The 17,666-nt window shown below is 42.8% G+C and overlaps 2 protein-coding genes across 2 annotated transcripts in view; one reads left to right on the forward strand and one right to left on the reverse strand.

Annotated features, from left to right (window-relative positions):
* The window catches only part of si:ch211-168f7.5 (mucin-17), an 18,847-nt gene extending 4,830 nt beyond the window's left edge, over positions 1-14,017 (forward strand). Inside the window, exons 2-4 of the mRNA XM_014006188.1 lie at positions 6,720-6,939; positions 7,839-8,072; positions 10,595-14,017. Of these exons, the coding sequence (XP_013861642.1) occupies positions 6,720-6,939; positions 7,839-8,072; positions 10,595-13,116 (2,976 nt within the window). The 3' untranslated portion in view covers positions 13,117-14,017. The remainder of the gene's footprint in view (positions 1-6,719; positions 6,940-7,838; positions 8,073-10,594) is intronic.
* A 71-nt stretch (positions 14,018-14,088) lies between these two features.
* ttc9c (tetratricopeptide repeat domain 9C) overlaps positions 14,089-17,666 on the reverse strand; it is a 4,361-nt gene continuing 783 nt past the window's right edge. The window contains exons 2-4 of the mRNA XM_014006249.1: positions 15,671-16,029; positions 15,363-15,545; positions 14,089-14,612 (exon numbers count right to left, since the gene is read on the reverse strand). Of these exons, the coding sequence (XP_013861703.1) occupies positions 14,455-14,612; positions 15,363-15,545; positions 15,671-16,010 (681 nt within the window). The 5' untranslated portion in view covers positions 16,011-16,029 and the 3' untranslated portion in view covers positions 14,089-14,454. The remainder of the gene's footprint in view (positions 14,613-15,362; positions 15,546-15,670; positions 16,030-17,666) is intronic.

Below are 17,666 nucleotides of genomic sequence, written 5' to 3' on the forward strand. Positions count from 1 at the left end.
CAAAAATGTAATTAATTCAGAAAATCTTTTCAGGACCCCACCTTGATGTTTCGGGACCCCACTTTGGGTCCTGACCCCAACTTTGGGAAACACTGACTTGGACAACTGTCACAGTCCAGCTGAAGACTGGTGGGACTGACACAAACCTGTTAGTGGAAGCTAATTGGTCCGCTAATGGTTTTCAAAGTTAAAGAAAAAGCTAATCTGCTTAATGAAAATATAGCTCTGCTATTAGCCAATTAGTGGAACCATGTGGAAAAAAAATTGTGAAAATATTAAATCACAAATGAAGATGAGCTTTATTCGCAGGTCAGTCAATGTTTTTCTGTTAATAATCAGATTCAGTGACAGACATTAAATACTGCAGGATGTGTACAGATTTGTGTTTTCAGGAGTAGAACTTCACTGCAGCACTAATATCCTGTCATGCGGCGCATCAGTCATCAGTTTATTGTGGATAATCTCAGGATTATCTGTAGATCTGACAGAGCAGAGGCCTTACAAGTCCGCATTGTTGTGGGGGGTTTATTATTATAATTTCAGATATGAACCAAAGCCACTGCTGGCTCCATTATATAACAGTTCATTGTTATTCTGAACATTTACTTCGTCACTTTGAACAACCTGTTATTACGCTGTGAGGTACATTAGTCAGCAGCCTGCAGCACAATGATACATGTTAAAATCAGGCCGGTATCACCTTTTTTTGTAAAATTGCATATTTATCTGCTAAAATAATCTAAAACCGTAACAGTGAATGTTCTTTAGCACCGAGCGGAGAGCACTTGAAATCTTTTTTTTTTTTTGGTGCAAGGATGGAAATTGCAGTTCAATCTGCAGAGAAGCTCATCTCCTTATGTGCTGCCTTCCTCACCACCCACCATCTCCTCTGTAGCCCCCCCGCCTTCAGGCGGAGCAGCAATGTTCATTCTCACCTCCGAAGGGGGGGCTGGCTCGCTGCCCTTTGCCCTCCGCCAGCACATCCAACATTTGCATAAACAGAAGATGGGAAAAATAGTTGCTGCAACTCGAACAAACAAAAAAACAACTGCAGGTGGAGAAAGTGGATATTTCAGCACTTTTTCCAATAAAATCAAATGAACTGAATCAGTGTCGTGACAAAAATTTGATTTCTGCCCAGTAGGCGTTTTTTTCCTTTTCTGTTTTGATTCGTTCATTTAAAGCTGCTGCTGCGTGGAATCAGAAAATGCCCCTTTTTTCAGAATATATTTTGTTACCGAGACATGGATTGATTTGTTGCACCTCGATCGATTTTTGCGGACTAGAAAAGAGGTAGTCAGCAACTCTTCCTGCCGTTCGAAATGGATGTTGAGGCTAAGCTTGTGGAAACCTCGCCGCTGTTGTTCTGTGGGCAAAAATAAAGGCGCCCTCTCGGAAGAGAGCAGAGGAAAGACGTGGGAGAAGGAGGAAGTGTACGCTTCCGAGCATTTTTTAATTCACTCTGAGGACAAAATAAAAATGTAGTTATTAAATTTAATGAATCATGTTTGAAATTTAAAAAAAAATGAAGATTGTGACTCTTAATGTTTTAATCAAAGCTATAGTTCCGATCTATAGAAGTGTGGTTCAGCGGAAAGGTTATGAACAGTTAATATCTTACCTGTTGTGGATGGCTCTTTGAATCGATGGCATTGAAAAGGTTCAGAAAAGAGCGTTACTATAAAAGGACATGAAATTTATTGTGATTGAAGTTGCTTTTAAACTGTAGAAATTAGGGCTACGTGATACTGGGAAAACCTGACTTTTGTTCCAACTCTGCGATATGAAATAAATACAGGAATTTTCAACAGCTGACTTGGATCTTACTTTGTCATGCTGCCGTCTTGTTGACGATGAACCTGCACCGATCTGACCTCTTTTTTTGTGCACTTTTCAAGTATGTTTGTATTTGAGTTATTCTTGTTACCTTATATTGCTTTTATTGTGCTGGAACATTAGTATATGTTTCCTATCAATCTGCAGAATTGCTTAAAGTATGTTAAAAGTTGGATGGAGCAAAATTTTCTTTGTCTAAAGGAAAATAAAACAGAGCTACTGGTAGGATTTAGCAGTGCTGTTGGCTTGGGGTTATTTTAGACACTAACTTTAAATTTGACAGACAGGTCAGCGCTGTGGTCTGGTCTAGTTTTTATTAATTAAGGCTCATCGGCAAAGTCAGGCCTCATCTTTCTCTTGATTCCCTTGAGAGAGTTATTCATGCTTTTATTTTCTCCAGACTGGATTATTGCAGCTCTCTTTACAGTGTGAGCAGTCTCTGCTCCACCGTCTTCTGCTGATCGTTTGTTAACGGGGACTAGACGATGTGAGCACGTTACCCTGGTAATGCGTTCTCTTCATTGGCGGCCTGTTTCTTTTTGGATTGTTTTAAAAGTTTTGCTCTTGGTTTTTAAATGGTGTGGCACCTGTTTACAGTTATCATCCTGGTAGGACTCGCAGGCGACTAAAGGGGACAGAGTCTTCTGAGCTGTGGACTGGTCTCCCTGTTTCTGTGAGATCTGCCAGAATGCTTATTAATGTATTTAAATCTCTTTTAAAGACTTATCGTTTTGGTTTGGCTTTAAACTCCAGAGAGCACGTACAGTCCAGTCTCTCTCTTTTTTTAATTATTTTTCTTTATTTTGGAAGTGAGGATTGTTTGCAGGTTTTCATATTACTGTATTTTTGTTTTGTTGTGCAGCAGTGGTTGCCTTGGGGTGTGTAAAGTGCTATATAAATAACGTTTTGATTGGTTGATCTGCAAACCTGAATTGCATTTTACCACTATCTCAGTTTCTGTCAGGATTTAACTGGATTTTATCTCTTTTCCTCCTGTTCAGAATTTGCTCATCTTCCTCGTTTTTGTCAAGATTTTCATCGTCTTCCTCCACAGCTCAAGAATTCACCGACATCGCTTCAACAAAAAAAATGTTGCCGTTATTATCCCAAAAGTTTCACAACAAAATGAAAGTTTAAACTTTTTTTTAACACAAAGCCGCTTGTGTTGCTTCTGCCTGTGGAAGCAACCCGTCAAAATAAAAGCTCCAACACATGACTGTTTTAATGCAGTAACGTATGGTTTAGTTCCTAGATTACATGGTTTAATTTGCAGGACCTGCGATGTGAATATTGCGCACACGTACACTGTGATGATTCGTCGTGCAGCTTTAATAGAAATCCACTAAATAGCTGAAAATCTCACAGGGCTGCAGCTGTTGGTGAAAGGTTAGGGTGTCTCCAAAGTGTCTTGAAGTTTTTTTAAGTTTGCTGGTTTGAGTCTTATTGCTTGTATTCTGAACATTTTGGTTGGAAATTTTCCCTCCAAAACAGTCGTCGAGTGGAAAGCGTGAGCATCTGCTTTCGCCTTAAATCATAAGTTTGTACAAAGCAAGCCGAGGTGAGTGTGATGTGGGCGGAAACGCCCGGCCTAGGATAAAGTTTTGCAGCTGCGCAGCTTTCTGGTCCCAAACTCAGAATTCAGCCAGACTAAATCTAACAATTTGTCTATTTTCTCACTTTTGAGTCGGAGCCCAATGAGAAACCGGTGTTAAATCTGTTGGTTTGTCGACTCAGGCTATTTAAAGAGTTATCTGCAACAAGTAAGACACTAATTGTTCATAATCTTTGCCCATAACCCAATCATAAAGGTTGTGAAGTGTCTGAATCAAATCAATAATGCAGATAATTGCCAGATAAAGCCATAATAATGTATCCTGTGTGTCGTATAATGGAGAGCATCGCCTTACATGGAGGACCATTACCCTGACGTGTGGAGTGAGACAGCTTCTGTCCCCCTTAGTTTTTTTTTTAGCCTCAGGCTTTCTGTCTGAGCGCCCAGAAACACTCTGTAATGTTGATACTCTCATCTTCTCTCGTGAAACATCCATCTGAGTGTTTTAAGGAGAAGCTTGAAGCCCGTCGCTCCGCTCGTCGTGCTGGAAATGAAGACGCGCAGCGTGGGCCGTCTTTACATTCCAGTCCAGCATTAATAATGCACGAAACAATAAATAACACGCTGTGAGAGGAAGCAGCGAGGTCTCCTCGCCGCCTGCCTCCGATCTCATTATCCTGCCGCTTCGATTTGTCTCACTGATGACATCATGCACCTTTTTTTTTTCTTCTAAGGAGGTGTGCAGCTGCGATCGCGGCACCATCATTATCCAATCGACCTGTGCATTTGCTCCACGTTGCTCCGAGGGGTGGGGGTGTGTGTGTGTATATCATATTACAGAGCTGAGAAGACTTCCACCCTCCTCTGATCTGATCATGCTCTGCTCGTTGTGCAACATTAGACTCTAACGTGCAGTTCTTTGTGGTGACAGACGGTGGGTTGGTGCACCAGAGTTGGAAAAGCTCGAGTCAAAATGTTGATTTGTGTTTTTATGGTAAAAAAAAAAAAGAAAAAAAAGTCAGGTTTAGATTGAAGTGTGTTCAGGCTGAAATATTTTGCCTGTTGTGCTGTTGTGTGTGGGAGGAGTAGTGAGCAGGAGCTAGTAGCTATGGTGAGAGGGGGGCTCTAAGGATATTATAGAAGTGGGTGGGATGGGGGAGATTATTTGTGGAGGGGGTAGGGCGGGGGAGGTTGGGGGTCCTTCAAGATGCCCTTCTCTCTCACCCGGCAACCGCTCATTCCCTCCCTCCGATTGCCTTCACTCTCTCTGTGACTCATTCCTGTGTTTTTTTTTCTTTTCATTTTGGTCCCTCGCACTCGTGTTGGTCACCCACTCAGCCACGACTCACAGGAGGAAAAATAAATAAACATCATGGGACATGCTGATAGAGCTGATAGAGCTGATGGGAAGCGGGGGTTGGGTGGGGGAGTTAACCAAAGATGGGTCAAAGTCTGAAATTCTTTCACCCACTTTTCCTCTTCCTCCCCCCTCCTCTCCTTCCCCTTCTGTCACTCCGGCTGCTCTTTGTTACATCATCTGTCCTCTCCCATTCTCTTCAGGACCCCCACCTTCCCGTCACCCCCAGCAGTGAGTCACTACCTGTATTGTTTCCTCAGTAACAGGAGGGTTGATCAGAACCGCTCACAGTGCTCCTGTTGTCTTCTGGGCTTGATCAGACTCATTCCTGGAGCGAGGGGGGGCTGGGGGGGCTCCTGACTGGAATCCTGTAGGGAATTTGTAGGAGAAATGGAAGAAGGGAGGGCTAACTCTGGTGAACTGTTACTAATCTGGCAAACGGAGGCCCTGTGTTTGTGCACGGGTCATCATTCCTGTTTGTTCTGGTGGATGACGGCGGGCGGACGTAAAGTTTGGACACAACATGCTGAGTTTTTAAAGCAGTCGTTTCATTTTAACCCCCTTTTGTTCAGCTCTTTTACCCCTCTTTAGGCACTTCCCATTAAAGCACAGAGTACTTCAGGTCCTGCTGCAGCAAAGTCTGTTATAACTGAGAAAAACTTTTCACTCTGATATTCATTAGGGCTGTAAGAAAATAACAGAGAGAATAAGAAAATTATGCGTGTTTGTTTACCTTAATATGTACTTTTAACCAGATAGAAAATACACCAATATTTGAATGTAAAAGGAAGTCATATAACCACACCAGCTGCTGGGACTGAATCACAGGATTTATTACGTTCTCCGTGCATTCAGCAAAGGATTCAGGAAACAGAGACTCTTATAACCTTTTTCAGGACCTGACTTCGCCTATTTTCATTGCGTCATCAAAAAATGGCTGAAATCAGGTCCTCTCATACAATTTTCCTGTTCCAACATGAAAATGGTTCAGTTTAGTGTTGAAAGTGTGTTTTGGCATGTAACTTATGTACCTCAGGTTCTGTGTAACCATCTTTAGCCACTCAGACCAGGCTGTACATAAAATAATGTAATCACAAAAATAATCACAGAATAAAGATATTATTCACCTGAGAAAAGGCTACAGAATGTGCGGTGCTTTTAAAAATCAGTAGTAAACAAACCCCAATAAATTTCTTCGTATCGATACACTGAAATATTGTGCTATTTCATTTCCTGATACTATATAGATTTTTAATTAAGGTTTAATAGATGTTGTGCGAAGAAATGTGAAATACAGCACAGTTTAATCAAATTGTATGCATGATGTGCTCTTTATACTGAGTTCTTAAAAATTAGACTCTTTTGGAGAAAAAAATGACAATATATGGCCTCGCTTACAGAATTGCAATATATTGAGATATATATTGCAACTCCTGTGTCATAAGTATCATATCACCAAAGTTTTGCCAATGCACAGCCCTGGTAGTTAAGAATGGATCATTTCTTTAAAGATGCTTTTTTGCTTTAAAATGTTCATACTTCAGGCTTAAAACAAAGTTTATTAGCTATGAAATGGCAGATGCTAGACGTCTGTGTGTACATGCGGTTATTTATCGGTTAGCAAAATATCTCAAGTGACTGAACAGATTTTAATAAATGAATCACTGGTGCATCTACTATATAAATTTCTTTTGGAGTCAACCTGATTCAAGATGGCTGGAACTCCATCCATTTTAGAAATACTGAGCTAAAATTTGTTTTAGTAGTAGCTGAAAGTTAATCTTATCTCATACTCTAGTGATTGCTCAATTTTTCTTTACATGTACGGTGTTGGGAGACATGTATTCCTTCCAGGGAAGTCATGAATTTTAACAATGATCTCCACTTATTTCTAAAATGTTTTTTTTAATCATCCATCATTACACGTTTTTCTCCATCGCTCAGCTCTGACTGATTTGTATTTTTTGTTTCCAGGCTCCCTCTCCCACAAACACAATGGGGTCTCCATGTCAGAGCAGCCCCGAGGACTGTGGCAGTAACTCGGGGGACGTGACAGTCCAGTCCACCTCAAACAGGGGGAGTAACTCGCGCTGGTCCAGTCTGTCCTGGGACGCCCCTTCCGAGTTGCTCTCCCCTCCGACTCCAGACCTGAGCGGTACGGTTCCCCCGGACGGCGACTCCAGACCCAGTTCAGGTAAAGAACACACCTTTAAATGTGTGTGTGTGTGTGTGTGTGTGTGTGGGTTCGGCTTTGGTGGCATTTGGGGGCAATTTTAAGACAAAAATCCTACATTTGGGGACAACTGGTGCATTTTGGGACAAAAGTCGAGTCCCCATTTGGTTTAAATGCCATTGGTGGGTTGGAGGTTGTGTTTAGGACCAAGGTGTGAATTGTGTTTAGGTCTGTTTTAGGGTCAGGTACCTGTGAGGTTAGCCTTAGGGTTTGTGGTCAGGGTTAGGCTGTAGAAATGGAATGGAAGTCAATGGAATAGAAATGTAATGGAATAGTCAATAGATAGCTGTGCAAACTTTTGTGTGTGTGTGTGTGTGTGTGTGTGTGTGAGATAACAGCACAGACTCGTACAATACTTCGTCACCTTTTGATAAAACTGCAGTTCACGTCATTAAACATTAACCACGATCTTTTTACGTTTATTTACCTGAACTTTGTTTGACTTGCCCAAGACTGTTTATTGCTGCCGACCCTGCAGGTTTTTTTGTGCTAAATTATCAAATTTCTGCTTTTTAGTCGTCAACGCTCCTTTTCTGTCTGTACTCACAAATTTATTTTCAACACGTCTGTTATAAACTGAAACAAAAGCTGAGGTCAAGTTTTAATTGTACCAAATTTTTCCCACTGAACTGCAAACGCAAAGGTTTTGAAGTACCACGAAACCCTTCTCTTGGAATTTTACTGAAGTTTGAGTTTCTGTAGGGGATTGTCTCGTTTCTGTTTAACTTCTTTTTACAGTCCTTTCTAACAGCTCATTTACTCATATAGAAAATTCATCATAAATTCCTCTTTTAAAGAGCTGGCCGTCGCAGCACAGACACAAACTGATTGATTTTTTTAAAATTCTCTCTCTCTCCAAGGTTTCTATTCAGTGAGTGGGAGCTCTTTGTCGGACTCCTGTTACTCCGTGTCCAGCGATGCCGCCCATGGTGGAGCCCCGCCCCCCGCCAGACCTCTGAAGCTTTGGGAACAGGGTCCCGGGTCTGCTGAGAACACTGACATCCTGTGGTCAGAGGAGGCGGTGCAGACGCAGCAGCCTGAGACGAACAAGAGTCGAGACCCGGAACCAACGGAGGAACCAGAACCAGGTTCAGGTGAGATGATGGAGACGTGTCTTATAAGTCCATCCATGTTCTTGAAGAATTTAGTCTCAGCTGTTAGGCTAGTGTTCTTCAGTGATGCTACAGATGAGTCAAGTGAAGTTCGCGATTAATTAAAAATGGGCAACAAATTTTTTTCCTTTATTTCTTCAGACTAAAATGAGCCACAAATTAAATGATTTGAAAAGACTATGCAATCATTTATTTACACAAATTGAACAGATCATAAGTTACACTTGATTGTGGTTATTCCTATAACAAGCGTCAGAGTTAAATGAGATAAAACCCGCGTCCGAATTTCAATTCACATCAACTCAGATTACTTATATAGAACAGTAAAACGTCAGTTCTGATGTTAACAACCAAACAATTTTACTGGCACTTTTAGCTTAAGTTTCGGCAAATTAAGAACAAGGAAAGGAGGAAAGTAAGATTAGTAGGTTACTACTACTTTTACTTTTATCAAAGTGTGGGTCAACCGGAACTGCACGTCTTTTCTAAGCTCAGGTTCCACATGACACGTCACTCCGAACACATCAGCTTTTACCTGATGATGACTTCTTAATGCACCCTCGGGGTAGGAGCTGGCTTGCTTACCGGTCGTTGGCGAACAGGTGTTTTTCCAAGTAACTTTCGTCTGTTTCAGTCCAAGCCAGAAAAATTCAAGCCGTATCCGGTTCCTCTTTCCAAAATAAAATCTCCCCTYGGGAGTTAAAAACACTCAGAGGCTTGAAGCCTCGATTTGGAACCACCGGCAGGCGTGCCGGGTCCCTGGCTGTGAAGTCTTCCCTAGTTAGCTCATGGGATCAGACTTAAAGCCAAACTGGGATTTCTCCGGAGAGAATCCCAGCTGTCTTCCTAGGTTGGAATCAGGAAGAAGAGTGTCGCTTAAAGCCGTCCGGGTTAGTAAAAGAAATGGACGAACTTTGGTTCCGCCCTCAGGCTTACAGATGAGTCAGAGAAAGAAAGATAAAGATTTGCCAGCCGGCGCCAGCCCAAGGTTAAAATTCTGTGGTTGTTCAACAACATGATATAACCTCTTTTCAGCTTTCTTCTGATAAACTCTGAAATCACTGCAAAACATTTATGATGATTAATTAACATTTCTGTTTTATAATCAGTTCTGAACCTTCTGTTAGTCCAGATAAATGAAAGATTTTCTCAAGAAAAATCCACAATTATATTACTGTGTTCACAGTAAAATAAAAACAGTGATTTACATAAAAACACAATGAAAACATTGCAATCAGATTCTCTGATTTTTTTATACCATTATAAATCTTTAAGGCACGATAAAAGAAGTCGTTCCACTTTTCCTGTGACAGTCATTATYATGATTTAACAAATGCATAAACATTCTTAGTTAAACAACAAATGAATCACGAACAGAAGAGATTGTTCTGTCCATTATCTGATTAAGAGAACTGAGGGGTTCTCTTCCACGGTTAGAATGACCTGTCATGGCCTAAATAGAGTTCAGTTTGTGACAGAGTTCCTGTCCTCTCGTCAGGCCTGTCCAAAGCCTGCTTCGAGGTAGTAAATCTTGTTTCTTCACTCGAGGTGACCCCTACAACACCTTAAAGACTTGTTTGATTCTATGATGGAAAATAACTATTTCTTTTTAGATAACTTTCTCTCAGCACGCTTGGCTGAAAAACATATTTTGCCCTCTGAGAACACAGCAATCTAAATCTTGGCAACCTCTAACATGCTGTCTAAAAACTGACGCATGAGAGAAAATATTTGGCTGTCAGCTCATAAAAAATGCCTTTAAAAAGTATTTATCTTTAATCTGTTTCTGCTCTCAGAACCACATTCCTAACTGAAAGTCAAATCTTTTTTTTTGTTAAACATTTTGATGTAGACATTTAAGATGTTTAGAATTTGTTTTTATAGATTTTAAATAGGGATGTCCCGATCCAGATTTTTTGACTCCTGAAACAATCCAATTTTTTTAATGATTAGTCTTTCCGATACTGATCCGATAGCTTTATTTCTTTCCAAGTGACAAGGTTGGTAGTATTAAAGAGAGCCCTGCTGTTCCCACCATGAGAAACATCCAGTTTGCAGACTTTGCAAAATGCAGTTTCAGCATCAGTTTTCCATTGAAAAGTGTTCCCACACTGGACATGGTTGCATACTTGTGTGCGTCTTGACTTCTTAACAGCAGTTGTAAAGCATGATGATGCTGAAAACTGTCACGAAAACTGGATCAGCCCGATCACATGACTAAATCCGATTCTACCCGATTTACAAAAAATGGCCATATCTGCCACCGATACTGAGGATCCGATCGGGACATCCCTAGTTTTAAATTGAAGTTTTGTTTTGACTGAAACTTTAGGAGCTGTGTAGATTAAAGACTCTTATTTTGTAACTTATGGGATGAAGAGCCTTGGCCTCTCAGATGAGAAGTCTTAAGGGAAACAGTTGTCGTAGAACTTGGATGTGCTAAAATCCATTAAATGATGTAAAATAACTAATATCTCTGATTTTGTTCTTGTGTTCTTTCCCAGGGGACCTGGATGCCACTGGTCTGAGCTTCCTGTCTGATCTTTGCACAGTTCTTGGTGACTCCTTGATTTTCTCCATCATGCCTCTCCTGAGCACCGTTTCTCCTGCATCCCACCATTCAAAGCTCCAGCTGGACCCCAGCTACTGCACAGATCTAGTATCTCGTCGGACCAAAGAGGTGTACTCCTATCCGAGCCCGCTCCACGCCGTTGCCCTCCAGAGTCCACTCTTCACCTCCCAGAACCAGGAGCAATCGACCTCCACGGCTGAGGAAACGGATCACGACGAGCTGATAGATGCTGACTTTAAACCAGTTCCCCTCCAGCCTCAGCAGCCGCCGGCTCTGGCCTCTGTCAGTCATTTGGAGCAATACATCTCTAAGCTGGTTCAACAGTACCACAGTCGGATGACCTCTTCCACCTCTGATCTCAGCTCAGCTGCCACTCCTGGTCCAGTCGCACCCAAAGGTCTTTGTACCCCTGGCAAAAGCCATGGCTCCACCCAATCACTGTCTGCCTTTGAAAGCCGTAGTACACCCTCCACCCTGCCAGGGGGGAGCATCACACCCTCCAAATCCCTGTTGGGGAACTCGTCCAGAGTCAGCCTCAGCGCCATGGGAAAAAAAGCTACCAGGAATTCAATCAACCTGGGTAACCTTCCCTCAGCAACTGGTGAGGACCTGAGCATAAACCTGCACCTCAACCTCAACTTGAACCTGACCCCTGGGATGAACTCTAGCCACAGTCTGACAGACAATCCCAAAAATGGCAGCTGCGGAGTTCCGAGGAGCGACTTTTCTACCACTTCAACCGCCTCGGCCTCTTCCCTTTCGTCCGCTACGCCCACCCCAGGACCGAGGTCTCGTTCTCGGATTTCAACTTGTCCGAGCAGCCTGAGCCACCGCAGCTCCCTGGAGGTCCCGTCCACTCCGGGAGCCGGTTCTGCTTTTAGATCGTCCACCTTCTGTCGCTCGTTGGACTGGAGCAGCGGTGCACCGCCCGAGACCGGACAGTTTGTTTTAAATACCGGATCGGCTCCCGGGTCTCAGCGCAGCAGCTTGATCCAAGAGTCAGGCTCTGGTTCCAAGCTGAGTGAAGACTCCCCCATGGTGGGGGAGATCTCCCGCCTTTCTGGTCTGTCCAGGTCTGTGGTTGTTGGACTGATGGAACAGGGGGTGGAGCTGGATATTGACTGCTTTCAAACAGATTCAGCAGGTGAGGTGAGGGGCCACAGTAAAGGTCACCTCACAGCCCAGAAGGATCAGACCCATGACTTTACCAGACTGATTGAGGTGAGTCCTCAGAGACCCATACAGCTCTCTCTTAGTGTCACCCATTCTCCACAGTCTCAGTCCAGCCTCACCCCCCCTCTCTCACACTCCAGCAGCCCCATCCACCCATACCAGTCCGTCCATGTTCCGTCTTCCCACTACGCCTCATACGGCCACTACCAGCACATCCCTTCCCCGTCCGACCTCCCCTCCTCTACAGCGTCCTCCCCGGCTTCGCACCCCACGCCGAGGGCTCACTCCCCGCCGCGTCCCCTGCAGCCGTCCCCACTGGGCGCAACCCCCCTCTCCGTTTTCCGCCGGGATTCGCCCTTCCAGTGCTCCCTGCCCCACACTAACTCCAGAACCTCGCCTCTGGAGCACGGTGGCATCCAGGTGAGAAGCGGGTCGCTCCGGCACAGCGGGGGGGACGGTGAGGGCGGCGGCAGGTGGAAGAAGGCGGAGGGAGAGGGTCTCTACAGAGGGAAGCACGCCTCCCATAGGCTGGTCAGGGCCGCTACAGTTAGCAGCTACGCTAAGAGAGACAACTACAGCTCTGTTTGGGCTGAGGAGGAAGAACAGGAACGAGCCGCGGCTCAGACCCCCAGGAAGTCACCCGGCAAGCTCTGGAGGGGCTTTGAGGGACGCCTCTGGGGCAAAGACTCTGAAAGCGAAAAGGAGGAGCTGGACAGAGCTGAATATGGGTACGGCTGGAGCAGGGGCAACATTGGAACCTGGAGGAGGGAGGCCCGTAGGGTGAAGGCAACGTACAGCAGCGTTGACAAAAAGCCAAAAGTCGATTGCTCCCCCATCTTCTCAAGAATGAGAGGGAAGGACGAGGGGGAGAGACACAGCTCCAACTCCCGTCTCTCCAGGAGGGCTCTGTTCAGGAGTGAGTCCCAGGGCCTGCTGGTGCCTCGAAACCACCGAGAAGAGCCGACGAAGAGGGCGCACTGGGTGTCCTCCTTAGACGTGGCGCAGGGCGGAGCGGGGGTGGGCAAAGACGAAGGGCTCCGGCTGCTGAGGGCGAAGGAAGAGGACAAACGCCTGTCTTCCACCGCCAGCCTCTTCAACCTGTCTCGATCCCAGAGCCTCGAGGGCAGCTGCCAGTCGCTCTCCCCGCTGTCCTCCCCGTCGTTCTCACCTTCCCCGCCTCCGCGGGGGCCTCTCCAGCGCTCCCGCTCACTGAGGGATTTGGGCAGGAAGGTTTTCGGCTCGATGAGGTCGCTGAGTCTCAAACAGAAGCCGTCCAAGTAGTGACACTTGTACATTGAGCATCGAAGCGTCGCCGACGTGTTGCATTCAAAACACCAGTTGTGCTTAGTGTTTTATTTGATGTAAAAGGAAGTGCCATCACTGTTTAAATTTTAATATTAAACAAGTATTGAGTTGACAGACTGCCAGGTTCTCTAATACAGCCCTTAAACACATAGTGTAGGAGTTTCTTTCATACAAAACTTCATTTTCTGAAGAAATTATAAACCATAGCCAGTTTTTATATCTTCTAAAAATATGCTTATCGAACTTCTTTGAAACATCATTTCGCAGCTTTGAAGTCTAGTGTTGAATTGATTTATTTAGCCGGCAAAAGTGCTGGAAGGTGCTGGTGTGGTGGAGAAAAAAAAAAACAATTTGTGAATAAATAAATACCATTTAAGACCAATAATAATAATAATTCAAAGGAGGAAAGAGAATATTTTAAAACAACTTCAGACATTTTTTTTCTTGAATTTTTCAGAGTCTCCAAGGATCTGACAGCTCAACACCACTTTGGGATATTTTTGTGAGAAAAAAAAGCTCCATTTTATCCAACTCAATAGTAACTTATTATTGGCTATAAAAATCTTAACTGCGTAAGAGTCTAACCAGTACGAATGTGTATACACATACTCCCCCCTCCCTGCATGCTGCTCTGTGACTTGTTCAGTGAATATATCTGTTGTGAGAATGTAATATTCTTCTTTGACTTTTGGCAATACCGCTTCTGAAGTACAATCATGTTGGCCAGATAATGACCAAAACCAAGCAGAAACTCTTTAACTTGATATTTTGCTCAGGATTTTAAAACGATTATTGAATTATTAAAAGACTTAAGAGTATGTATGAGAATAAACTGTGGCTTTTTGTGGCTTATGACAAATAAAAGGAAGCGAATAAACTTGCTCTGAAATGCCTGCATTGTATTCTGCAATAATCACGAGTTTGTTAAAAAGACATATGAAACGGGAATTATTTAAAAAATATTTTTACTTGAAGTATATTAAAAAAAATTAACATCCATGAACAGAATAATTCAATTATAGGGCTGTTTGAAAAAGCGCACCAAGCGTCTCTTCAGCCTTCGCAGACACACATTACTGGACTTCATTTCCATGTTGCTAGGAAACTGACTCGTCCGTGCTCGCCTTTCTATTTTCAGCAGGAACATATTTATTGTCCTGCTGACTACTTTCCAGTAATCTGTACCAAGTTCAAACATTTACTTTCCTACGTCCACTTCAAACTCGTAAAAGTGACAGTGACATTAGCAATTCAACGCGTGTGAAAGCTTCTCTGACGTTGTACGATCTGAAGCTGAGGTCTTTACGAGTCAGTTTAAACTCGGTCACCTGCTCCGTTCGGTCGGCTGACCTCCTCTCCGCTGCCGTCCTGCGGGCCGGAGGAAAACATGCCTCGATACATGGCTTTCTCCTTCTGCAGCTCCTGATTTAGCTTCTCCTCCGCCCTCTGCAAGTGCCTCTTCACGCTGGTGTCTGTGACATGAGGAGATAAAGAGTGTGGGATGCTTTACGTATGTGCTGCTATCAGTGAACTTTGACGAAGCAAAGGAAAGAAAATCTGATGAAATGTGGGGGCAAACGTGGCAGAGATTTACACAAGTTAATCGCTGACAGAAAATATGTGAGGTGCAAAAAAAAAAAAAGGTGGGGTTAAAAATTTTCACCTGGGCTGTTTTTCCTTTTTCTGTCTTAAAAACAGTTAAATATAGAGCATATAATGCCAAACGATTATTTTTTTTGTATTCATGTGTGTCTGTTACCAAAGTATCTTATAGATTTTAATCCATATCTACAGTTGACGGCCGCCGCAGCTGATTGAAATTAGTCAACACAGAAATGACAGTAAGTTTTCCAGATACTGAACTAAAATTAGACATGACAGTAGGTGACTCATTCACAAAACACACTTTGACTGTCACGTTACAAAATATTACATGGAATCACACACAGTGTTATAACAAGGTTATAACTCGCTGCTCAACCAACGATGAGCTTAGTCTAAAACTCTGACATGAAAGGCAGAGGATGATGCTCATCTTTTCAAGAAAAACGAGCGTTTTAATTATAAATTATTGCGTTTTCATTATACTTTACAAGCTTTCTAACATTTCCGTCAGTACAGATTAGATTAGAACCCGTCACGTCTGTTTAAAAACAAGCAACCATCAGTCAATACTTTAAACCCCGCTGTAGCTGATTACAGTGTCCTGGCTCTCTTCTTACCATTAGGTTGTGCTCTGCAGGCCTGGGTCAGGTACTGTTTCGCTGACTCTGCGTCTCCGATCTCCAGAGTGGCTACTCCGGCCCTATACAGCGCTTTGACGTTGCCTGGCTGCCACCGCAGCACTCGCAAACTGTACTCCAGCACACGAGCGTAATCGACCTTCTGCTTCTGCAGCAAACAGGCTAAAACACACGAGTTTCACAGAAATATGCAAATTAAGCAAAATGTGAATAATGGTTAACTATCACTTGTTTAAAAATCTGGATGGTAAGCTGACAAAAAAATAATAATCAAAGTGAGTACCTACCAGCTAGATTGTTGTAGCAGTCCACTTGTGTTTTTCTCAGTAACGAGTCCTGTTCAGGCGTGAGGGGAGGTGTCTGGGGTGCAAATCCTTTCACCGGTGCCATCAAGTCAGCGTCGAGGCCTCGGAGCACCAGCAGAGCGCGATGGTAACGACCGATGGCAGAGCGAATGTTCCTCTCTCTGTAGAAAGCGTTTCCTTCCGTTTTAATCTGAACTGCTTCTTCTAACGAAGCCCAAACTGGCTTCACTGGAATCCCTGTGTGACCTGCTGCCACGGCTCCCTGCTCCTCCGGACCGCCCTCTGTTTCAACAGCCTCCATTTCTGCCGTGGTGGTGCTCATCGTCTGTCAGGAGGAGAAGCTACAGAAAGAAATCCATTTAGAAAACAATAAAAAGATGTTACTATCAGAGGACTAGTTTTAGACAGAGGTCTATAAAGTGCTTGAAACAAAAAACTAAATAAAAGTAAATTTACATGAACAGAAAATGACTGGTAAAAATAAATTTCACTGATGAGAGAACTACTCAAGTAAAAGTCATAAAACTGTTCACAAAAACTGGGAACGTAAAAGTACGTTTACACTCTGATAATTAAATTGTTGAATTTACTGAACTGGTTCCACTAAGCCAGGTTGAGTAAACTGAGCGATATATGTATATTATTTACTCAGTTTACTCAGCTAGGCTCAGCGGAGCCAGTTGACATGTCTTTGTTGAGTAAATTCAACCCTTCATTTTTTAGAGTGCAGAAACATCATCTTCCATGATGAGTTCCAACATATTTAATTTTGTAACGAGTAACTAGATGTTAGATTTTAACGTAAAGAAGTAAAAGTATCATTTTTAGCTTTAAAATGTAACAAAATAAATAAGTAGCTGTTACAAAAATAATTGGTAAAATTACAAATCCTCCAAAAATTACTTAAGCACTGTAACAAAGTAAATTTACTTTGTTACTATAAACCTCTGGTTTTAGATGTCAGTGCTTTAAATCGTATCTAAACATGTTACAAAGGTAATAAAAAACTTAAGCTTTGTTTACATCATCAGATAATGAGCTGTTTAAAGCAAAGAACAAATCATAGCTAAATAAATTATGTTAATATTATGCAGTTTTTTTTAAATGCACATTTAACAGAATAATTCTATATACTGTTTCTGTGCATTGATGTTTGTATCTGCTGCTGCTATTACACCTATTCTATTCTATTCACAATTAAAACATCTACTAACATGTAAGGTAGGGTTGGGCATAATCGTATCGTGTGTAATTAATCGTCAGTAGAACATTAATCGATTATTTTTTGGCACTTGACGATTAATATGATTAATGCCACCAGGGGAGGTTTCTCCAGTCAGTCTGCTCGGTTCTCCAATCTGCTTCAAATATTACGAACATTAAAAACATCCATCCATCCATTTTCTGTACACACTTCTTCCTTTTCAGGGTTACGTGGGTCACTGGTGCCCATATCCAGCAGTCACAGTGCGAGGGGCGGGGTACACCCTGGACAGGTCTCAAGTCCATCACAGGGTTTACATTAAAAACAAGTTCTCTAATTTATTTATATATCAACACAATTTAAAACTGATGTATAGCTTGAAGTCTGTAATTTTGACACAGTTTGAAAAAGATTTTTACGAAGAGCAAATCTTTCCCACTAAATTGCTCATGTGACTAGGACTTAAGGGTGTCCAGGGACTCCAGGGCATAAATCGTCAAATTAATCGTTATCGGCTAAATACTGCAATTACTCGTGATTAAATTTTTTTGCCAATATTGCCCAACCCTAATGTTGTCTTGACACACAACCCTGTGAGACACCACATTGTTAGCAGACTAAGCTCAGACAAACAAGTTCTGATAAACAACACACACATTTAAAACTTTAACTAAACTGTTTTATTTGCTTTACTGCACATTTGATGAGTTCAGCGGAGACTTTAAACCGTGTGTGTGTGTGTGTGTGTGTGTGTGTGTGTGTGTGTGTGTGTGT

Source organism: Austrofundulus limnaeus, unplaced genomic scaffold, assembly GCF_001266775.1.
Source record: "Austrofundulus limnaeus strain Quisiro unplaced genomic scaffold, Austrofundulus_limnaeus-1.0 Scaffold1, whole genome shotgun sequence".
NCBI lineage: Eukaryota > Metazoa > Chordata > Actinopteri > Cyprinodontiformes > Rivulidae > Austrofundulus > Austrofundulus limnaeus.